The 24,417-nt window shown below is 40.9% G+C and overlaps 1 protein-coding gene across 3 annotated transcripts in view; it reads left to right on the top strand.

The window, feature by feature from the left end:
• Positions 1–24,417, top strand: part of CAB39L (calcium binding protein 39 like) — a 66,327-nt gene that overhangs the window by 25,608 nt on the left and 16,302 nt on the right. For 2 of the 3 annotated variants that reach the window (XM_082484281.1, XM_082484279.1), the window contains exons 2-4: positions 3,176–3,324; positions 14,486–14,650; positions 19,175–19,293. In XM_082484281.1, the coding sequence (XP_082340407.1) occupies positions 3,223–3,324; positions 14,486–14,650; positions 19,175–19,293 (386 nt within the window). In that variant the 5' untranslated portion in view covers positions 3,176–3,222. The remainder of the gene's footprint in view (positions 1–3,175; positions 3,325–14,485; positions 14,651–19,174; positions 19,294–24,417) is intronic. The other variant, XM_082484280.1, reaches the window with a different exon arrangement.

Raw genomic sequence — 24,417 nt, 5'->3', positions numbered from 1 at the left:
AACACCTTCCAAGAAAAGCTTAGAGAGCAGAGAGCTGATATAAGGAGGAGGACACGGCAGACATGCTCCAGCTGTGTTAAGAGCTTTAGCAAGAGCTCATGATTTCTTTGATGCTAGAGAACCCAATTGTGAGGAGCAAAGCTGGAGGAGAGGAGTCCATGTTTTACTGTGTCCCTTATGGAATAGCTAGCCTTAAGACTAAGGAGTACAACTCCCAAATCTCAGCAAAGGGACTTTACCCCCATTTGCTTCTACTTGTAATTGCAAATACCATGCACCCCTAGGAGTTTCCTGCGTGGAGAAGCAAAAGGGACCATAATCTGCAGCTGCCAGTATGTATTTTCTGAACATCTTTTGCCAGGTATAGATGAGTTAAATACTGTGGCCTGAAAAGGGGTAAATCCAAAAATGTTGTTCGATGCACAGCTGGGGCTCTTCCCCCTTTTCTCTCTGTCTCCCTCCGCTTGCATACAGCAGATGCTTTGCTTTGTATGTAAGACTGATAAATGACGTGAAGCAGAGACTTGGCTCTGTTCAGCGGAGGGATGAACTAAACAGTGTCTTGAGTCCCTTCCTGCCCTATTATCGGTGATTTTGCTGTGGCGATTAGGACACTGGTAGGGCGTGAAGTGAAGAGGAATGATATTTTATCACTGACCAGTGCTGTGGTGGGACCGCAACTATACAGGGGAAAAGTGCTAGCCTGGCTGTTGGAGTTTTATGGCAAAATTAGTGATTATTTAAATACAGACACCATACTCTAGACAGCTATGTAAGTTACTTTTTGAGAGGAAAACGTGTTTATAATTTATAGTCAACATTTCAGTTAGAAATGTGGACTTTTTTTTTTTTTTTTAAATCTCAGAACCTCTAGCTCATGAGTATTTCAATTTAAAAATCCCCCTTTGCTTTTCCTTGTGTGGAGACTTCTAAAAGGGGAAGACGAAGGGATGTCTTCAGCACTCTGAATAAGCCTACCCCACCTTTCTTTTCTGAAATGCATTGTGCCTGTTAAGCTCCGGCTCTCAGACTCTCTCTCTCTTGCGTCTTTGCATCCTTGTGACGTGTCTTCACCGATAATAAAAACATGCAGCATCAGGTCCTTCTCGAAGTGTGTTGCGAATTACTAATCTTCTAATTGCAGCACGTGTGGGATTGTGGGGTGCTTGGCGCTTGCTAGCAGTGTTTAAACAAATGCGTTGTATAATACTGGCATCCCAGTCTTTTCCAGTGCTTGTATGTAGCTGAACATGCCCAAATGCGTTAGTTGTTAGTATATCCAGTCTTCAGTCTTGCTCGTTGGCAAGCTGAGGTGTGACTCTCCTCTGTTGCTGGTTGGATGGTGCTGCCAAAGCTCGCAGTTGTGAGCTCCATGGGAGCAGGACTCCTCAGCTCAGAGCTCAGCCAAGTAGTGAAGGTTACGTAGCCAAAACTGCAGATATAAAAATGAGTTTGAACTGAACTGTGAGGAGCTTGAAAACAGAAATCCGAAAGAGGTGAGCTTTCAGACACTGAGTGGGAAAATATTTCTGTAAAACTGACCTAGCAACAAATGAGAAGCTGTATACAAATTCCCCTACTCTGGACACTATAAAGGAACTTTTGGTTTAAATAAGACATTTAAAAATACTTCCTGCATGTCGTAGAAACTGTTCTTCTAAAGATAATCTGCAAAAATATTTTGAAATGTTTTTAATGAGATACAGGGACAGAGTCTCTATATTTATTTTTTTTTTAATTTATTTTTTTAAAGCACTCCTCAATAGTTTGAATTTTATACTTGGCTGTTTTATATGGTTGCTATTTATACTTGCAAAAGAATGTATATCTAATCTGGGTATTGATTCCATAGGATATTTGGGGATTAGTAACACATGACTGTATGGCACAAATGGGGTCATTACTAGTGTGTCAGGAGTAACAAGGAAGCATGAGGGGAGTGAGTGCTTTGGGACCACTGGAAAAACCTTACACCATTCTGTTTTCTTCTTTATACTGTGTGCATCGTGCTTGTTTAATTCTCACCTTTAAAACCTCTCGCATAAAGCTTTTTCTAAATTGTAAAAGTTGAAGAAGAAGGAGGAAATTGAAGTGTTTCATGTATATAGTTATGTTTTCACAACTAATCTTGCAAATGTGTGTGGGGAGGGATGGTGATGGTTGTCTTTTGTTGTGGAAAGAGACAAAAGTTTGACATTTTTGCTTTTGTTTTGTTGTGGTTTTTTTGTTTGTTTTTTTTTTTACCTTTTCTTTGTTACTGTACAAACTGGAATGCAGTCCAGAATGGTGCTGTGCTCTCCCTGGAAAGTGGTAATGCCCTAACTAGGGCGTATTCCCATCTGTAGTCTGTCCATTGACTTCAATAAATCTCTGTATCGGACCCTCAGCTAAACCCATGGGAATTCACAATGTAATGCTATGTAGGATCAGAAACTAAGCTACTTGGTTTCTTTCATGTATAAATACAGTGATGTGGTATTTGCCTTTTTAACCATATAGAGGAAGAATGTTTTAAATTTAACAAACAAACCCATTATTGTTAAAATGCTCAGTCTTTCATTTAAATGTCATGAAAACATTTGTGTCTGTATTTAGGCCTGACCCTTATTTAATTCAGGCAACATTTTACACAAGTGAGATCTGACCCGCAGATTCTTGAAGTCTGTCAGACTTAGGGGGTAGCGCCTTCTCCTTGAGAAGTTTTAGGCTGAAAAAGGAAAGCAGCTGAAAAAGAAGGAGCGATAGCAGAGAAGCTGGGACCTTATCTTGCGATGCTCTAAACAAAGGACGCTTTTGGTATGCTGGCGTCTACAGTTAGTTATCTGCATCGTGATGAAGCCGGTGAAGTTTGGCAGAAAACCCTATCAGAAATCTACTGGAGCCTGCCAGATATGCAGTGTCCAAAAAACACTGGACATAAGCATAGACTCGCTGGAGTGCTGACCTGTAGGTCGGGAGCTTTAGGAAGCATCCAGCTCCTGCGCAGGTGCTGTGTAATTGCTTTCCATGTGCTAACAGTGGCTTGTGACTCTACGTGAGAACTTTTACTGCTCCACTGAGTAGCACAACATAGTGCCTGAGGCATAACCTTTTCTTGTTCGTAATGTCTTTGTGTGTTTTTATTGAATTTTCTTATAAACCTTAAAAGCTATTTTTGTTTCTTGTTTGATTTAAGGCAGTCCTCTTCTGTCCTGAAGGAAGAAATCCAGGTGAAGAAAAACCATGCCTTTGTTTAGTAAATCGCACAAAAATCCTGCTGAGATTGTGAAAATTCTGAAAGAAAACATGGCCATATTGGAAAAACAAGAAAAAAAGACAGACAAGGTATGAGGTAATGTTGTAGAAGATGAATAAGCTTTTTATGCCGGGGAAACAGTAGAATAAGGGGAATAAAACTGTGTTTGCTCACTGCCCCGATTCTGCAAGTCCTCGTGCATGTAAATAGCTTTGTGTTTGAACGGTCCTGCTGAAATTAGGGGGCTTTTGCATAAGTGAAGTACAACAGATCTGGGGGTCAAACAGAAAATCTAGGAGCCTCAGCCAAAACAAAGGGTCATCTCCTACTACTTCAAATAGTAATGCATCTAACAAAACCGCTTGGAAGGCTATTTGAAAACTATTATACCGTTAATGGGTTTAGCAGAGTAAAAAATGAGACTGCAAATTAATGTGTAGGTACCCACAGAGCAAAACTTCTGATGAACGTTGTTCGCATAAAACAGCAAACCTGTAAGTATTCAGATGTATGTAAAAGTGATCTCGCTCTGTCAATCCTTCCCAATCTTCTGGGTGCTAGTGCTTCCTAAATGAGCTGGGCTACTCGTGTTCTAATTATAGCGCTAGGTTTTTGCGTGTACTATTGCTCTCCTCTAACTCGGTGACACAAACCTGAGCTACTTTTGCCACTCTTCCAGTGACCTGTGGAGAAGATGCACCCCAGCGTACAAAATGCTCCCAATTAGGAATTTATGCTTACGTAAAATCAAATAAAATTTTTTTTTTTTCATCCAAGGCTCTGGCCCTCTATATTATTGCTGTACTAGAAGTACATGATTTTAATGAACAATTTTAGGTTAAAACTGAAGGTCAGTGAAAACAGAAATAGCTGATAAGTTGTATGAACACAGTTTCCGTGCAGCTGATGTTTGCGTGCGCGTGTTGTGCTTCCCCCACCTTGTGCAGAAGTCTGTATTAGAACGAACCCAACCCAAAAGGTAAGCACGGAGCCCTTCGTGCCCTTAGTGACACCCTCTTGAAACTTTTTGGTTCAAAGCAAGTAGCTCAGTGTGTGTTAATTATGTAAGATCAGTCACACAGATTTCAGGGAGGCCTCTGGTATTTGATGTCTCACGCTGAAATACCTTCAGTTAACTGAAGAGCACTGAGAGAATTTGACTCTGAACTAAAACTTAAAATAAGTAACTAAATAAATCAGCAGAGTCTGCCCTCCCCTGCTGAATTCATCCTTCAGAGCCTGATTAAAGAAGACATTCAAAGCAGAAGCTCTAGGCTCAGATTTCTTTTCGATTTGCTTTGCAGCATGACTCTTCTGGGTTGTGGTTTTGAGGATTTTTGGCTTTGAGCTGGTTTTGTTTATTTGGGTGTCAGTGACAAAGGAGGGGAAATTCAGTCGTCTTAGAAAATCTAGAACTCAATGTAAATTTTTCGTAAAAGTCAGAACAGCTGGCATGTGTTTTCCTCACAAAGCAAAAGATACAGGAGCGTTCCCCTGGCGTATTAAGATGGAAACAGCTCATGAATTTGATGACGATGCTTATTTTACAGGAGGACATTGGTTTTCAGTATTTTGTGCTGTACTTCATTGCTATGGGATGGAGACTGTTCCTGGGGTGAATGTGGGTGATCAGGGAAGAGGAGGGAGGGAGGACAAGGCAGTCACTTCAGCGGCAAGGCAGAAAGTGAAGAAAGCGGCCTTTTTTGGACAGTATTTACACATATGCTTTACGTGGCTTGTTGACTCAGGACTTTGCACTCCGCTGTAGAGGAAGCACACAGGGCCTTTCTCCCTTCAGAAGGGAAGATGTGAGACTCCTCAGTAACGCTGCCTTTCATCGAAAGTGTTGCACTGAACTGTCCTGAAATAAATACCTGTTAAAGGAAATAGCCAGATTCGTGGTCCTGAGTTTAGCGAAGTAAATCGTAAAGAATATCTTTAGTACTGTGACAACGGTAAACTTTAAAAAATGGCAGGAAAAGTGACTCTTGCAAAAGCAATCACCCCAAAAACCTCTTACTATCCATACAGGTTTGTGGGCTTAGTGAAACCATTTTAAAGTGAAGTTTGCATTTTGAATTGGAGAAGAAAAGGTGACGGGGAGACTTTCAATGGCACACAGGTTTTCAAAACTTACTCACTTAGTAATACTAATAAATAACATCTTGTCTTTTCATGATTATGATTATCGAAATTTAACTGAAAACAAAAGCAGAGCAAAGCAAAGCACAGTGCTCTACTCTGTGCTTTTCAAAACCTGGCAGAGTTTTTAAATTTACCTCCGATTTTATTTCCAAAGGGAGATGAAATGCGTCAAACTTTCATAAAAGGGCCCAGAGGTCTGGATGCTGCAAGAGCCAGAGACCCTGGATATCCCATATATATATTTTTTTCAGATTTCTGGCTCCTTGTCTGCTGCAAGAACTGGAGGGGTACCGTTGTGCCTCACCATAAAACCGAGGTTCCCAGGACTTCTGGGGTACAACTCCACAGCATCCCTGATGTTGCTCACCCACAGAATAGCTTCCAACTAGGACTTGCCTCAGATACTTAAACAAGAAGATTTATCCTCTGACAATTGAGCTGTTATTGTAGTGCAGCCAATGTGGTATGTGGGCTGAGACAGCTAAAAGCTGCTAATACAGCCGGAATTGGCAGAGAAGTGTGGCAGAGCCTAAATTAACTGCAGGGCTAGCGGAGAACCTCCTTGTTTCCTTTCCCAGTTAAGAAATCTCAAATACGAGGTGGAGGTGCCCTGGGCAGCTGGGGTGGGAGGCGGCATAAGGTTGGACAGGGAGAGGCTTGATGCTTCTGATACAACTTTGTGCAACTTTCAGCAGGAACCATCTGTGCCTCGGAGGGGCTGTTTTTAAATAATGCAGAAATGACCATTCCTACCAAGCTATGCAGGACGCAGGTAGAGGGAGCCTTACAGCAGATCAGTTAGGGCTTTCTGAGTAATGGGAAGAGTTGAGGAGGACACAACTTGATACACAGGGTGCAGAGAAGCCACTTATAAGTACAAAGATGTATTATACAACTTTTCCGAGACACATTTCCATGTACACATACTATACAGAAGTTTGCACTCTTTTGTTGGTCATAGAATAGGTTGCCGTCAGACTTTGACTGGACTCTATTGACTGTGCTAGCATCTGTCTTCTTAGATAAGGGTTGAATTTGACCCAATTCCTCTGTGTGTCTTTTTTTAAAAAAAAGCCAAAAGCTATTAATGTGTGTAGTGTTGCCAGAATGCCTCTTAAACACTCTCAGATGAAAAATAGGCTAAGTTTGAATGTTTGGTTCTTTTATTTATTTTATGGGTGGAGGTTTTTTTTGTTTGTTCGCTTGCATGGATGTAGCTTGAAGCTTGAAGCTTTGCCATTTTTCTTAGCTGCATTCTGATGGTTGATAGACTACAGGTTGAGAAGTGCCACCACATGTGGCTCCTCTTCTTCTGAAGTGCTCTTTCTAATACCTTCTTTTTAATTTTTTTTTTTTTTAATAACATCTATTTTAAAGAAGGTATTGCAGCACTGGCAAATCTAATGTAACAATTGGGAGATTAAGTAGGCAAAGCTCGAGCTGGAAAAGTGGGCTGAAGCCTTCTTGATCAACCACCCTCTTCTCTTCTAACATCTGAAGTAAATAAGGTGTTCTTGTGGCATGTACAATTGCTGACATCCTGTTCAGGCTTTGATGCGGTGAAGAAAAATTAATTACATTTTATTACAGAACTCTATAAATGCCATAAAAAGTTAATCGTGGACACACAGAACCAAACTGTGTTTGGATTTAATGAAAAATATCCATTCTGGAATTAACTAGAAAAGCAGGGAAGTATTTAAATACCTAGGAAATTAAGCCTTCAGAGCTTAGGCTCTCTTCCTTCTTTCTGGCATGAACTCCTGTAGCGTTCGGAGGATACATGTAAATAGGGAGCGGAAGAGGAGAAACCCAGATATCAAGTGGACAGGTCTGTTCAACTTGAGAAAGAATGGACAGCATGTGACATGCTGGTCATACTGCTTCATCTGTGACTGATACGCTGCCATGTCTTTTGTTCACGGATGTTGTAAAAGAACGTTAACAGAAAGGGTGCTTGACCCACCTCACAAAAAAAGGGGAGTGACATTCCCGAGTTCTCAGAGTCTTGCGTTCAGCCACCAAGCCCGGTCAGCCCAAAGCAGTGCAGGTGGCACCCAGTGTGTCACCAAAGGATGTCCTTGAACACACCACCCTCTCGCTGCTAACCAAACACCTTTGGGTGCGGCACCCATGACTCAGTGCCATCTGCCGTGCCTACAGGTTTGGTAACATTTTCTGATCCTGCCCTGCAGCAAAAGCCTTTGGAAGTGTCACAGGCTGTTAATTTAGTACAGCAAACAGATATGGGGTCGCTTGAAACTTGGCCTAGATGGGCTGAAAGAGTTGCAGTTTTGGGCACCGCTGATCCAAGACTTGGGTTTGTCGTGAAAGATGACCTCAAGTGAGTTGGAGCTGGTCGAGGGCGCCATGCTGAGTGTTTTCCTGGCAGGCAGAACCGCAGGCTGCAGCGCTGTTCAGAAACATAGTGAGGCTAGATGTAAAATAACCTCAAGTGTCTAACTTCTTCCACTTTCACTTAAATATATCTAACGAGACTACTTGTTCAGGTAGGTGACTGTAATCTGTCCTCTGTTTCATCTCCATGCACTGTAACAAATTTGGTATTGTTCAGAAGGGTCAGGAGAGCAGCATTTTATTAAGGCCACAGTTAAAAGACACTGAGATTTCCAGAACAAACATTTATATCAATAAATCCTGCTTTTTTACACAGCAGCAATGAAGCCATTATCAGCTCCTGTTCACCTTGCTCGCTCCAGTGCTGATAAAGCGGCTGGGGACCGGTGTGCGAGATGAGGAGGACGTGCTGTGCATTTGCATGGAAGAATGGTTGCGTGACTACTGCGAACGCCCATACCCGTGGATGCGATTCTGCAGCTGCCCAAGTCAGCTGCAAAATTGCCTTCAACTTCATTGCTGCACACTGAAACTCAGGGAATGAGATAAGAAGGGCTTGGCACCCCTTCCTTCTAGCTCTGCATGTCCTGGGGTCTTGTGGTGTGTTTCGTGTTTCAGCTTCCCTGTTCTGCTAAGGCCTGTTATTGCTCTACAGATGGGAGAAACTCCAGATACTATCAGGTGCTGGTGCCAAGAGTTTAAAGCTTGTCTCTTCTGGTTGCTTTCTTCTTATTTTTGAGGACCTTAACAACGTTTAATTCTGCCTTAAGTGCAGGATTAACAGTCGGAAAGGAATTTATGTCCAGGTGGGGCAACCCTGTCTCTTCCATTTAATCATACATCCTTTTAAAAGGTGTTTCCCTGTTGTGCCTGCTTGGCCAAATTGTCTTTGCCAGCTTCCTTGAGTACTAGGCCATAATATTTTGCTAAATGACAGAGTTCATGCCTCCTGATCCAAAATGTCCAGAATTTGTTCCCGTATATCCATTTACCAAGAATAAGTCAGTTGAGATGATCCTGAACCTACATAGATGTTGGAGGCACATTCTGCTAATGGTTCTTTTAGGGAGTCCTTACAGTTGCATGTAGAGAGACTTGAGTCGGCACTATTCTTTTAGGAGAAAAATTGGTTTGAATCACACAGTGCAAATATTTTTAAGGAGTACTGTAAGCTAAAACAAGACAAAGCCAGACCAAGGAGCCTTATGGTTTCGGTTGTAATGTATAGCGCGAAGTACTGGCGGTTCACTGAATCACACATTGGAGTATTTAACATCACACTGGCAGGCATCTGTGTGTGTTACTGTCTGCTGCTGTGCAAGATAGCAACAGTTTAGAAAGATATTTTTGCCCTGGAAATACGCTAGTACGGAAACAGAAGCTGTACAATCCTACTCGCCGTGTTCTTATGAACAGTTGAGGATTTCCTGATCGCTATGCAAATGCCAGATGTCAGGCATCCTGTATTTTTCTTATGTTTATTTGGTATCTGAGTTTGGAAAGGTGGAAAAAGTTCATGCAATCTGTTTTTTCTTCACTGTTATGGTTGCCCATAAATGTCATATGAAGTCCCCGGATGAATAAAAGTAAGAATAAGCCCTTCTGACCTGTAACATACGTACAGATGTGTGAAACCTCTAACCTGTTGGTGAAACAGAGGTAAAATAGCGACAACCCACTGAAAGCTTTGAAAAGTTGCAGTTCAGGTGTAGCAGCTCGGACTCTTGATTGTTCAAGGCCTGATACTTTTCCCCTTATGTTTTTTGTAATCTTCCTTGTAGAGGAGTAAAAAGGTGCAGTGAATCTACATTGCATAACAGGAGATCCATCTCTCCATCTCTCTGGCAAGCATAATTGGTCTGGATCACGAGCACTTAATATTGGCACTTTTAAGATAAATGTGAAATTGCCTTAAGTAGTTAAGGAGAGGGGAAGGGCAAGGTTTGTAAGTAGAGGTAACTTTTAATAAGCCAGTTGGAACGGGTAGAAATTTAAGTTGCTGAAGCTGGAGACTCTTGGTAAAGTACCTCTGTGGCGTGCTAATAGGGTTTTTCAAAAACTGCCTTTATGAAGTTTTGATTTCTGAAGCGGAAGATCCGCTTTGTTTATTTATATCACGCACAAGCAGCGCTGGAGATAAAACAGCTTAGCCTTTGAGTATGGAAAGTCCCAACTCATGTAATTATGGAAATAAAAATTCAGCTTTCTGCATGAACAACAGATAAGACCTTTGTTTTAGTCTTCCATGCTACTCTCCAAAATCCCTCTGGAAGATTTTAGAAGAACAGAAAAATGTTAAGATTTGGAGGATTTATTTGTAATCCCTTAATGAAAAACAAGAAACTCCTTATTGAACTGTCTTATATAATTGTGGAATATAGAAAAAAAAATTAACTGTTTTGCAGTGTTCCTTAATAATGCTAAATTACTGCCACAAGAACATTGTCATGCTCTTTGGCCCTCCTGTAGAGATCAGTCAAAAAAAAAAAAATAGATAAAACTCAGAAATTGTCTTCTAGACCTGGAAAAGCAAATTAAACCGAAGAACCAAATATTAGCACTGTGGGCAAGGACGATCAGCACTAGGGTACAGAAGTATTTCAGTACAGACATCGTAGTGTTATCCATTCTTTATTAAAGACTGGACCTTTCCAACAGAATCGTCTGGTCTTCACATGTTCGTTATACTGTGGAGAGGAGAGTCTTGAGGTCTTTCAGGGAAAATATTTCTTTTCATGTAGAATTTCAGGGAATAATGTCTGCATAAGCTCCTTTCTTTGTGTTATGATCCCATTAAGTCAACAATGACAAGACTTTGATTTACAAGGAGAGCAAGCTTGAAACCAAGTATCTTCAAATCATGAAGTTTCCAGCTCTCGTTGTTGAAGCTGTTGATAGGTTTGGAGAGACACATTAATGCTGACAAACTCCCAACTTTGTAAGCAGGGGTGATTAAGCACGTTTGTAATTTAACTTAGAGAAGTTATATAAGCTTATCTATGTTGTCACTTCTCAAGCTCCGAGGCTCTTGTATGTCACCTAGTCCAGTAAGGTTAGCAAAGTAATCCAAGAATTGTTAGACTTCAACATTTGCACAACATGTTATGTTTCAAAATGGACCCAGAAACCTCTTGTGGGTTGCTGGTCACTATAAACTATACTCTGTGGATAAAGAGTTATTTCCTGTGGAAATAACTTGTTAGTCCTGTGTTAGGCCAAAGTAGAGAAGAAATGGCCGTCGTTGAAAAAACTGCCTTCACTGCACAGGTCAGTATGGGTTGTGGTCTCCTTCACTCGCCTTATACAGCTATTGCAAATCGACCTTGTAACTCACTTGTGACTTACCCATGTGCCCACCCTGAATTTTAGTGTTCTGCGGTGGAATTGGATCCTTCCAAGTCTGGACTTTGTGAACTGAGATGCCTGTAGACTAGAAACCCCTGAGTTGCTTTAGGAGGTCAACATCCTGACGTCTGTGCAGTGACAGCAACGCAAACATTAAATTGATGCGTGTGCTGGGAATCGGCTTGCATTTCATCTTGGGCTTTGGTGTCCCTGTCTGCAACTTTAACTGTCCAAAGTTCAACGTATCCCACTTTTGACATTTGTATGTAATAGATATAAGCTGTTCTGTTTGGGATTCTGTGTGCAGTTATTTCCCCTCCCTCTTTTTTTCCTCTCTGCTCACACCGGCTTCTCTAAATATAATGGCATAAATGCAGTCATGATGTAAAAGACTCATAGCTGGAGGGTGGAGGAAAATCTTCTGGAAAGAAGATTGTGCTTAATTGCAAGAACAAGACAAATGGCTTAAAGTGCCTAGATATTTCATGAAACCTTTTCTTTTGCTCTATAATTTCTGCTGAAGTGAGAATTGCAGCACTTTGCTGTTGTTGCTGTTGCCACTGATGGAGAATAAATAGTAGTAGTAGGGAAGTCATAATAGACTTTGGAGTTTCTATCAAATCTCTTTTTTTTGTCACTGAAACTTTGTTGGTTTTTGCAAACTTTCCTAAAGGGAGTCAGGACCCGTCTGGCTTCTTACGACAAGCTGTTCTGCCGCTACATTTCTGTCGTCTCGTATTTTCCATGTATTCGAGTGAATGTATTTGCTTTGTTGTTTGTTTTGGACAGATCTTGGGTCTTTAGATCTTGGAATGTCTCTTTTTTTTTTTTTTTTTTCCCTGAGTCTTTAGCAAGTTTCCATCCCAGAAACAGCGCTTATGTACTTAGGGTATTATTCTAAAACTGCTGTAAGATTAAGTGAAAATGTCAAAGCGGAGGCTAGAAGTGGTTGTTAATTTAAGAATCTGTGTTTGGGATTATGCTTTTTTCTCCAGACAGATTATGAGGGATAGGCACAGAAGAGCAGTCCTTAGATCTGACCAGGAATAGCTTTTGGTGGCAGGTTGAATGTCAAACCACAGACTATCCAGACGATACGAAGGGGGAGGAAGTTAAACACGAAATGTAAATTCCATGTAGAAAAGCGGAGAACATGAGTGGATGGGATGACAGATGATTAGAGAAATACAGTTGTGGTGCCCGGTTGCGCCCATCAACATTGCAGCGTTCTGTAGTTTCTTTTTCTCCTGTAGCGCTTTACTTTTTTGGCCTCCTTTTTAAGAATTAAACCTAAAGCTGCATCTTGCAGATGTTTTTCGACGTATCAGGAAGAACTACTTATACTTGAGAGGAAAAGTATTAATTATTTTTTTTACCCCAAGAATGCCAGAGATATTCACACCCTGCCCAGCAGAATGGGTGAAAAGCCAAAAATGTATGGGTTTTTCCTTTGGTATGAAAGTATTTGCACAGCTTTTATAAAGGTTTAGAGCTTTAGTTTCCAAGATAGCACCCCTGTTGTTAATCCCATCTGTACTCTGTGGGATATCTCTAGTGACATACCACTAACATTTGAGGTAAAAATAGGCTCTTTTGCTGAGCGATGGTAAGGAACAACAAGATTTCTGCTGTGGTTAAAGTTATCACATAGTCATATTCATTTACACGCTGCTCATGGTGACCTATCTCAACTAGCAGAAAACTGAGAGTAGGTACAAACAGATTGGGGGAAAACTTTATGCTGTGCAAAATCAATGCTCGAATCTTCCAGGTAGATGCAACATGAAAGTAGCTTTTTAGTGTTGGGTTGTGGTTTTGGGGGGATTTTTAGGCTTTTTGTTCACTAATGTGAATAAAATCTGATTTAAATTAGTATTAAAGTGTTGGGAGATCAGCAGCAGTTGAGAGATGCCTCTCCGGAGCACTGCGGGGTTATTTTTTGCAGATTGATGGGGTGGTATTTGAAAGCATGACATTTTTCTTTTCAGTTTATGTGAGAGATGCATTGAAATTATTGATCTGGATTTGAACACCCATTAATGTCCAGTTAGCTTTTACAAATGACTCTTGGGTTTTCTGTGTGTGTCTTGATTATTTTCTTTTCCCCCCTGCTAAGCTAACGAAATGCTCATTTCAAAATAAATGTTTTGCAATATAGATGTGAAATGCTGTCCTATCTTCAGCATCTTTAACGATCTTGCCTGGCACTTTCCTGTCACTCTCAGCTTTGCTTTCAAACCTCTCCCTTACTTCCTTCCCACTCTCTTACAAAAAAATCCAACCAGCCTTGCTGCGGGTCATGCGTGTATAAAATATACCCCGACCCAGAAAGAGCCATGGCCTCCATAGCCCCATGCCTATAGCAGGTGGGATTTAAAGCACACATGTGTGAAAAAAATAATGCCTTCGCTCCAGGGAGTTTTTATTTATACAAAGTGGAGCAAACCTGGGAGGAGAAGGTAAGCCAGTGCTGCTGTGGCTGTGGCCAGCGGTCATTTCCCTTGGGAAGTGGGACGTTATCACTCACGTCTGATTTAAACTCCCTGACTGCCGCAAATGCCAAGCTGTTACCTGTTTATACGTGTTTCTCTTTCATTTTCCTGTTGTAAGCTCTCCGGTCAAGATATTTTGTAAAATAATTCCTGGTTTGTCTTCTACATTAGGTACCTGAAACATTGCACAGAATTAGCATACACTAGGTGGGAGCAAAAGATGAAAAACTTTAGTTTGCTTCGTGGGAGCTGTGGAACTTTACTAAAGCAAATTGTTTAATTTAATTAATTTCCCAACCTGAGACTAAAGCGCCCGTGCGCTCAGTAGGCAAATCCCTTGTGGAAGGTGCTGGCTCAAACCACACATGGTGAGGAGAAATAAAGAGGCGGTGGCAATGCAAAGCTGGCAGGGGTACAAGGATTTATTTGGGTTATCAGTAGAGGAGCTGGGGCAGTCCATCAGCAAGCAGTTGATGGAGAAGCCGCACAGCAGCCACTGGTTTGGTACCTCCATCTGGGCACATCTTGCCCCACGTGTGTCGATGGAGCCCACTGGGGAGGACCGGGGTGGCAGCGATGGTGAAGGTGCTGCCACTTCTGCAGAACAGCGCCTGTCTCCAAAGCCATAAAGGATCTTGCTGATGCTGGTTGGTAATTGCACTCCTGCCCCTATTTTACGCTTGATGGTCTGTAAGTGATGTCACGCTGTGTTTAAATTGAATATATCTGTGTGCTTGTGTAGGACCTGCAGGATCCAGTGTGGATGCTCCACCCTCAGTGATTACATAAAATTATTAAACCATTTCACAATAGATAATGATCATTGTTAAGTATGGTTAGAAGCTTTTGTCTTTTAAAATAAAACACTTTTTTTTTTTTTTAAACAAAACCCTTATCTTCTGGTGAACAGGCATCGGAGGAAGTGTCAAAGTCTCTGCAAGCAATGAAGGAAATTCTGTGTGGGACCACAGACAAGGAGCCACCTACAGAAATCGTGGCTCAGCTGGCGCAAGAGCTATACAACAGTGGCCTTCTAGTGACACTTATTGCCAACCTGCAGCTGATAGATTTTGAGGTAGGTAGCGTCCATAAACCTTTTAATCTCCTTGGTCTCAGTGTTGTCAATGAGTATAGCTGTATTTTTCCAAAGTCTAAATAATTGTATTGTATTCAAAACTGGTTTTTTGCATGCTGAAGAAAGTAGCTGCTGTAGGTTGGTCAGTGTCGTGATAGATGTGCTTATATACTGGAAGTAAATGTAATGCATCTGGTTTAAATCTCTTGACTTTGTTAAAACAAAACCAAGAAAGAAATATTGCCATGTGTATCCAAAAAAGATAGGAAGTGATGCCAAGAATAATGTCTATGACTGACCTTGTAAGCTGCAGTGATTAACCTCTTACTTTAGGCTAGTACAACTAAAGTCAGCCACCGTCTCTGAAAAGTGTGTCTGATGTAGAAAGGGTCCAGAAACATACAATAAAATTAATTGGAAGCATGGGAAAATAGGGATTGTTTATTTGAGAGGAAAGGGGTTGAAAAAGGTGTTAAAAACTGACAGCAGGTGGCAAGGTAAATTGGATTGCCCCCACTTAGTTCTTTGGATTAAAAGAAGAAAGGAATAGAACTTTTTTTTCCATAAGCAAGATTAATATGGAAAAAAGTAATTTATGTATATATACAAATAATTATATATTCCATGGAACTTCTTGCCAGTTTTGTTGTTAAAGCCAAGAACTTAGTAGACAACTACTAAGACAACTTAGTTACTTATAGCTAAGGAGAAGAAGAGTTATGGTAGAAAAGACTGCAGTAATTCAGGATAAATATAAACTCTTTTAATTGACCTTTGACTGGCAGGGAGTGGGAATAAACTTCGTCACTGGCAGGTCTTTATAGTATTCCTGTGGTCTACGGTCAGCCGGGATAGTGGTTCCCCAGGGACTGCTGTTATGAGTCCGGTGGTTTCTATGGCTCCTGGGTGCTCGTGAATCATCACAAGTGTTGAAGCATCTCCGAGCAGGGAGAAATCACCAGCTCCCAGGAACCAAACCTCCCCCGCCGAGGTCTGGAGCAGGGGCAGTACCCAATGTGTAGGGCCGAGCAACCACTGAATTTAAAAATCAGTTCCCCGGAGAGATTGTCCGATGCTCTCAGAACCTCTTTTTGTGGGAGTTACTTTCTTGTGGAACATTTTTCATGGTATTTAAGTCATTTGTTGTTACTTTACTTTTCTTTCCATTTTGTAAATGAATGAAAAGGAGGAATGATGGGAGATTTATGTTTTCTTTCCTCCCTCTTCCCCCCACCCTCAGTAAAGCCAGCATTCAAGACACTGATTTATTTAGTAATAATTTTTGAAAATGTTGTTAGTGGAGTTCTCTCACTCTTCCTCAGGCCTTAAGTTCAGGAGATTTTTATTTTTTTTTAATGCTAGAATTTCTTCAGATCCTTTCATTTGTCTTCTCCCTGCCACCCCTGGTTACTGTTAAATGTCTTAATTACAAAAAAAACCCAACCCCAACAACGCAAACTCCTAAAAATCCAGTAATTTATTTATTTGTTTTTAATAAAAAAGAAGAGGGGGGAGAGGAGAAGATACTGTTAGCAAATACACCACCGAAGGGAAACTACTGCATTATTTTAGTTGCCTGACAGTCTGTCAGACAAAAAATTCTCTCTGGACATATTGAACCCACAGTGAAATGCAAGCGCTGAATGAAATATCAGATCTGTTGCTGAATTTTTATTACAAACAATTCTAATAACTTTTATTGCAAAATAATTTTTTCTGTCCTAAAACCTTTTCAAACATTTAGCAAAACTGTTACACATACTCTTTTTAGCAAACAGTAGAAACGCAATGTCACTGAACAAGAGGATAGTAAGAGCATGTGCTGCTTTGTCTTCATGTTGCCATCGACTTTTTCAGTTTATCAGCTTTTTTGCTTCCATTTTGTTATATTGCTGTCCAGACTTGGCATTTAGGTTTCTTTGTTGAACAACCAATTTCATCACTCTATAACACACAAATTAATTTTTTGATCTGTATGTGATGGTAGAAAGCAAAATCATATATTACTTGAAAATCTGATTTCTGAGGGGAATAATGTTTATGTAGGTTACTTCGTTTTGTCCTGACCCCCTGTCTCCTCCTCACCAACCCTGCTGCCCACTTTGATCCCAATTTTGCACAGCTGTACTTAACTTTTGAAGACGTATTTTCAAAGAGTTCATGAAGCTTGATGGCTGGTTAGGAGCGTGAGAGCAGAGCTAATGCCGCCACCAAGAAAAAGGCAGAAGCAGAGGCTCGAGTCCTATCTCCTTTGTGTTTCATCTGCCAGTGCACTTACAGCACGTGTGGCTGGGGACGGGCGTGCGTGTAGGGGAGACTGTCAATGTCCTGGCATATGTCCATCACACAACTATGGAAAACACAGGCTTATTGCTTCTGCCACTTGAGAAACAAAGTATAATTTTGGTGGTTATGAAGCGCTACGGTTGGGTTGGGGCAGGATCCCAGAATCAAGATCAGACTGGATATTTGGAAATTTAAAATATGAAATTTGTTGTTGAGCTTTGAAGAACTGAAGGAAGTGTGCATAGAGGAAAAGTTAATTAAAAGAAACAATGTTACTAAGTGCATGTCAGCCTTTAGGTTCACAAACTGAAAAGCCACTCAAAGAGGTAGTAAATAGCCACAAGCCCAGGACTGGTGACGTTAGACACATTTCCCTTACTTTGTCTTGAAATAAGAGCTAAATTATGGTAGAGGCATCATGCAATTTGTTATTTATGTAATGGCATTCTTTGCAGTTTTTTTGTTCTTGTCTAGCTACTTTCTCTCTCTGCTGCCTTATCTTGTGCTTCAGTGGCCATACGTATTTCATGAGAAGGCAAAATCAAATCACAGATACAAAGTGAGAAACGTTGGAAAGTATTCCTACAATTTTTATAGATGTCTGGCGGTGAGGGAAGTCTGCTTTGGTTCCCTCCTATCTGCCTCCATTCCCTCCAGGAGAACCGAGAGAGAGAGCAACTTCTTTGGCTTTCACAATTGCTGGTCTCTAGAAAATTGGATATAATTGGGTATATCTCTCTGAGACATCTATCTATCTATAATCTCCTCTCTGCTATTGGATATAATGCTGCAGTGCACCTAATAGTAAGTAACTAATGTAAAATTTGGCATAGCAGAGAGGATCACTTAACTTTTGGCCATTTTCATTTCACCCTTTCAACAGCTCTTCTCTGGATTGTTTTTGTCTTGGAGTAACTGCTGAAGCCGCTGGGGATCATGGGATTCCAGACATACCTTATGAGTGTTGTAAAGATAGAGGAGGATGGGATGACTTTATAAAGAATTAGCCTAATTAAGAGAAAGTCCAAGGGTCAAAAGCGTTGCAGACAAAGGTGGATGGACTGGCCGGCTCTGATTTGATTTCCCTATTTAATTCCCCAAGTCCCCAAGTCTCTAAGCCAGCTGGGTTGGAATGAGTAGGAAAGCCGAATATTTTGTGTTTCTCAGCTGTGATTTATTTGTAGAGGTGAAACCAGGGAATTTCCCTCTGTGTGAAACTATCTGCTCCTTGGCTTCAAACATTCAATAAGTTCTCCGCCAAGGAATGTTTGTCCTCTTGAGGCAGATCAATGAGCCCGTACAGATTATATGCAACCTTTTGCTTTAGCTTGTCCTGTGCATAGTGACCCGCTGTTGACTCAGTGCCTTGGTTACTGGTCATTAGTGCAGCAGTCTCCCACTGCCTTGGGAGAAAGCAGTCTCAATTTGTCTCCTGTGGCCAGGGGAGAAAGCGCTGGGGGCAGAAGAGGACTTCTAATGCAAGATGTATTGGCAAACCCTGTGGCTGAATAGAACATAATTTGGAAGGGCTTTCTGAAAAGCTGTTTGCACGGAGAAGCATTCAAAGACAAAACGTGATGGTGCAGATGTGTGGATATAGGAGAAAATTAGGAGAAAGTGAAGGATCTTAGTTGTGACTGAAGCAGAGATGTGTATGTGGTGCAGCCTTTCTATCAGTAGTAATTATTTCGTTCTTCATGGTGGAATGATGGACGCAGTTTTAAATTTAACCCTGATTCTCAAAAATGCAGTCACACTTGGCGTTGACTACATTTGACTAATGAAAAACTTTAGCTTTGTAAGTCTAGGCTGTGGGGCGGTGTACTTGGTACTAGCATGACAACTTGACTTCAGAGACTGCAGGAGCAATAGTACCCACTGCAAAAAACATGTTTGGCTCAGGGTAGTGGCTTGCTTTTTTGGTGCTTTGATGTTGCTGTTTAAGATAGCGAGGGATTTGCTTGACAGAATAAGGGGGATTCACATCTTCATTTAGAAAGAGAGAGGTGTAACTGGGAGTGGGGGGATTAGTAGTCTTCAGAACCACCCGACATAGGAAGCCTTCTTGTGGCATCGAAGAAACAGCAAGTATGAGGTGGTGGGACTGTGGAGACCCCAAAAAAAGAGACTGACTTGTTTTGTTTTCAATTTCATTTCCACTTTAAATAGAGATTATAGTGAATGGTCATTTATTCATGTTTTTTTTCCAGTTGAAGATATATTTTGCTTCTTTAACAGGGCAAAAAGGACGTTTCCCAGATATTTAACAACATCTTGAGAAGACAAATTGGCACACGCAGCCCTACTGTGGAATACATTAGTGCCCATCCACATATCCTATTCATGCTTCTGAAAGGGTGGGTGCTTTAATTTGATTTTCATTAAAGACCATTGCCTGGAACATGCTGGCATTGCAGTTGATCTACTTTCTCACTTTTAGTTTAAAAAAAAAAAAAAAGGATTTTCAGATTTTTTTCCAGACTGCATATTTTGTTTCTTTCATATTGACTTTCTTTTTACTTAACTGTATACTTTTTAATGACTGGATTATTTTATTTGGCTGTTATTTCTTCACCAGACTTCACGTTGGAATAATTATGTGCTGATTGTTTTTGACTGCTCCCCACGTGATGTGTGCTTCAGTTCTTGCCTTAAAGTCTTGTGTAGCATTGTTGATGACTGCTGAGTTTCATTTAGACCTTTTTGCATTGCCGAAGTGACTTATAGAGGTGTCTGTAAATAACTGGAGTCAAAAGCTGGACCACCATATGGTAGAACAGAGATGGAAAAACGCATAAAAAGAGTAGTTGTGTCTGTGGGGCAGACTTCTCCAATGCTTGTAGCCACCTGTGAACAACTTAAAATTAATTCTGTAATGAACTCCACAACTTTCAGCGTTCGATCTTTTGTTTTGTTTTGGCTTTTAACCTTTGAGGGAGTCAGTGCTCAGCTGTAACCCAGCGGTTCCCCAGGTAAGTTGGCAAGGAGGAGGAATAGACTGCTGCGTGGAGAGAACATCAGCTGTAGTTGCATTCAGGAGTGCACAAGCGTTGGCCTAAAACTCTTCTGTTCAGCGAGAAGCTTTGCTTTTCCAGCCTTTGAAATCTACTGTTTTCTGCTCAGTTTTCTGTGTTTTTCTAAGCCACAGAAGCTAAAGAATCCAAAGAAGCCAAAACTTTAGGATTTTGTTTATTTTTCCCTAAGGAAATGAGAATATATGTGATTGGGATTAAAGAAATGATGTAGAAATAGGTGCATTTATTAGCTGATCAGTATGAAACAACATGGACTGTCCTAGTAGTTGTATGGTCACATGAGTAACAGCCATTCAAAAACATGACATAAGCCTTTTAAACTAATGGTTCTTGAAAGAATGATTTTTTGTAAGTTACTTTCTTGCTATTGAGGCTTAAGATTTGCATTTTTACCATCTGCTCCACAGCCAGAGTTAGGAAAATACTTAAGCACCATCTAAGGTTTGTGCATGGACAAGGCTGCAGCCCCAAGGGTAAAATTCCCTTCAGCGTCCCCCTCTCCCAGGGGCAGACCCGAACCAGGAGGGAGAGAGGAGAGAGAGAGGCGCGAGAGTCCTCTAAAATAGTTATTTCCTTCAAAACTGGCTGCGTTCCAGCACAGCTGAGCAGGGGAAAAATAGTAACCCAGAGAACTAGTCAGTACCAGGGATTTCAAGAGCTGTGAGCTTGTGGTTGCGCTGGTGGCAAAAGCTCTTGGTGGCTGTGATAGGAGGAGGTCCGGACCTGCTGCCTCCCTTCCTGAGCTACGTCTTGCTCTTAGAAGTATGGTGGTTTGTTGTGATTTAGCTTTAGTTTTGAAACTCTTGACTTGTTCTGTGTAACTAAATGCCAACTTGGAAAGGAAACCAGCAAGCTAGTTAAATGGATTTGGGTTTCATTTGTTCATTAAAATTCACCATTTATACAAACCTCAAACTAGTCGTTTCAGGACAGTGATGATAATTGTCTCAGTCATCATGAAGTTGTACAACTGTTTTCAATTTCACATATAGATACAATAATTTTCTTCCCTTTTTTCTGTCTTTGCTTTTTCAATTTTTCACTCATTTTGTTTCTGCACGTTGCACATGTATCGCTACCATATGTCTGGGCTTTATTTAAAGTTAAAAAATATTTTTGGATCATGTCCCAGATATTCTTTGGCATCTGTAACAACCAAGAATATTAAGATGATAGCAAAGATTTTATGTTGTGCGTATATGCTGCTGACAGACATTTTACTGTAGGTGACCTGTCATTTAAATGGCATCACTTAGTTGCTTTTTGGAGACTACTGCTGCATGCAGTGGCGTGTCCACATTAGTTTGGTCCTCAAGCTCCTTGGTTTTGATTTCTTGCTATCTCTCTGCAGCACTGCACTGTATCAGAGATGCCATTTCTGGAGTTTCTCATTAGAAAGTGTTGAATTTGTCAGCAGTAGTCCAGAAGACGTTCCTATCCAGCCCTGATGGTATCTGAGCAGTTGCTGCAGGACAGTGTAGTGATGTCAAATGTGATGCTGTCTTACCTGCTACTGTCCTGTTGCCAGGACTGTCTAAAAATGATACTTAAAATATGTGCCTAAAGCAAGGGTAGGGCCCCGAACATGCGGCTCGCTGTGTGCAGGCAACGTGTGGTGCTCATGTGCAATCAGCTATGAGACTGTTAGACATCACCACTTGAAAATGTGAATTGAGGATGAAGTGAAATGAAATAATGTGATATAAAAATCCACTGAAAGGAAAGGATAGTAGATTTGGCTGGCTTGTACCATTCAGTGTTTGTTATATGACGTTATTTGGAGGAAAAAAAAAATCAGCCATGACTATAAAAGAAAGGTCCCAGGACTATACTGAAGGCTTTTCATTGTTTTACTTGTATTGGATGCAAAATTTCCTCTGCCCCCTGACAGTCAGTTCCCAACAGCATCAACAGAAGGCTGCTTTCTTGTTGTATAATGTGAGCTGTGTGGAGTGGAAAGGATCCCGAATCAGAGCTCCTGCCCAGTGTTTCCTGCCTAATACTCCAGCGGCAGTAACTGCCAGCTTGAGATAATTGTTCTTACCTTTCTGGCTTCGTTTTACTTGTTGGCTATTTCCTTCCAGCTTCTCAGCTTCAGAAAAACATACAGCACATAGTGTTTTTGTTTTGGTTTTTTTTTTGTTTTTTTTTTTTGTAGGTTAATTGACCTTCCTGCTGCATGAGGACTTGCTTTAATAATATCTTCTTTTCTGTGTGTGCAGGCTTTGTGTATGAATAGGATTTCAGATGAATACGATATTTGATGTATATAAAGTACTGGATGTATTTGGGCCAAATTTTTCTCTGGTGTCAGCACATCGCATTAACCCAGAAATAACTTTGGTCCTTTGTAATTTAAAATATTTTCCCTCCAGTACTGTGACTGTAGAGGACTTGAAGTTTGTGGCACTTACATTGCTTCACAGAATCACAGAATCTCCTAGATTGGAAAAGACCTGTAAGATCATCTAGTCCCATCATTAACCTAACACTGACAAGCCCACCACTAAACCATGTCCCTGAGCATTATATCTGCATGACCCCAAAATACCTCCAGGGATGGGGACTCCACCACTGCCCTGGGTAATGTGTTCCAGTGCCCGATGACCACAAATTTATAAGCTCCTTTGTGAATATATATCATGCCACGTGCTATCTAATGTACTCAGTCACTTGCTCCAATCTGTTTTGTGATGATCTCTTCATATCACAGTGCAGTTAAAGCTTTAATGGTGTATTGGCTAAAGTTGCAGAATTCCCCTTGAGTTTATCCAAGGATAAACTTCTTATCCGAGGATAAGGTCAAGCTATAGAAGTTAGTGTAAAATCAGATCAGAATGTAGCTGTTTGTCAAGACCTTGTGTCTCCAAGGCTCGACGCCTTCCTAATATCCTGCCTATGCTTCTTACCTTGTATTGCCTTCTGCACTAGCCGCACAAGCATGATTCCCTTTGTGCTGAGATGCATCTCCGCTCTGTCTTGCATCTTTCAGCCTCCCGAATAAGTATTTTGAAATATTTCAAGTCCATTATTTCCTTTTCTGGTTGCCCCTGGTAGTCAGCATGTGGGGGTTTCTCCAGGTTGTAAGTTCATCCGAACAAAGAAGAACTCTATTTATTTTTTTTCTGCTGCAGGAGTACATCAGCATAGAGCACTAATTACTCATTAGAAGTGATTTTGAAGCACATATCTCTCATTCCTGCCTGGTGGCTTTGCATGTAAGTGTGGGTGCAGAGAACATGCCAGTTATGCCCAGGCAGCATGTAAACTTCTTCCAGGCATATTCCAGGAGCCAAACCCAACTTCCCTCGCTATGTGAACAGCCAAAGGTCCTTAACCCACTTGCAGATAATGGAGCATTTGACTAAGAATGATTCTGTTGATAGTCGTGTTTTAAAAAGTTATTGTGCTGGAAACAATGTAATTTGCTTTTATTCCAACCAAAATATTCCGTAGCCAACTATTAAATATTTTCCTGGCTGCACTCTTAGGAGCAACTCCGCCTCTTGTTGCTTGAAAATTAGTCTTCCTGTTAATGGAGTCAAGGAGAGGTATGCTTTGTCTCTCCGTTGTCTAAGGAGTTCTAAATTCACATTTGCAAATATTTCCCCAAAGGAAACAAATAGGGGCCTGAGTGCCTGCATTTCCTTGAGGGTGGGAAGTTTCATTTGCCTGTTTGGAATAGCAATTCATTTTTCATTAAGCCAACTATTGTTGACATCAGGTTGAAGTATGCAGCTCTGGTATGCTCACAAAACACTACCATTCTTTTAAATTGCAAGCTGATGGTAAATTTGAAGGCCCACTCACTTACAGCACAGATGGTATTTTGTGTTTTTCTTCTGGTGTTCTTTTTTTTTCTCTCTTGGCTTAGTGATAGGAATTAATTGTGCAAAGGAAACATGATGCTGATAAGCTCTGGGTGATAATACACAGTTCTGATATATAGTATAACCAGCTTATTGAAAGAGTGTGCTTTCTGTCCCCTTGGACTTCACTGCTTTCACATGACTGAAGATACTGAAGATTGCTGGAAGAAGTTCATTTTAAGTCCTTCCTGACTGTTGAATTTCATTCTTTTTTTTTTTTTCTTTTTTTTTTTTTAATTGTGTTTCTAACAGTTTTGTTTCAGATTAATTTCAGTTTTAAAGAAATCCAGATTTTATAGAAATATAAGATGATCTGAGTTGCCTTGCCCCTCCCTCGCTCTCCAGGATTGAGAAGTGTGCTGGCTCCTGGCTATTGCAATGCGTGTGCCATAACAGGATTGTAACTTGAGGAATGAATTCTTGTCTCCTGAACAAAGTCGCAGCCTCTGCAGAGGAGAGATTGAGCAGAATTCCTCCTAAACTGCAAAAAAATATCTTCAGAGCTACAGAAAGCTTAATCCTGTGTAGACTGCCTGGGTAGACTCTTCCTACCTTCCTTGTTAGACATTAATATTCT

The sequence above is a fragment of the Vanellus vanellus genome (assembly GCF_965231255.1).
Source record: "Vanellus vanellus genome assembly, chromosome: 1".
Lineage (NCBI taxonomy): Eukaryota > Metazoa > Chordata > Aves > Charadriiformes > Charadriidae > Vanellus > Vanellus vanellus.
This window is presented reverse-complemented; position numbering and strand designations above follow the sequence as displayed.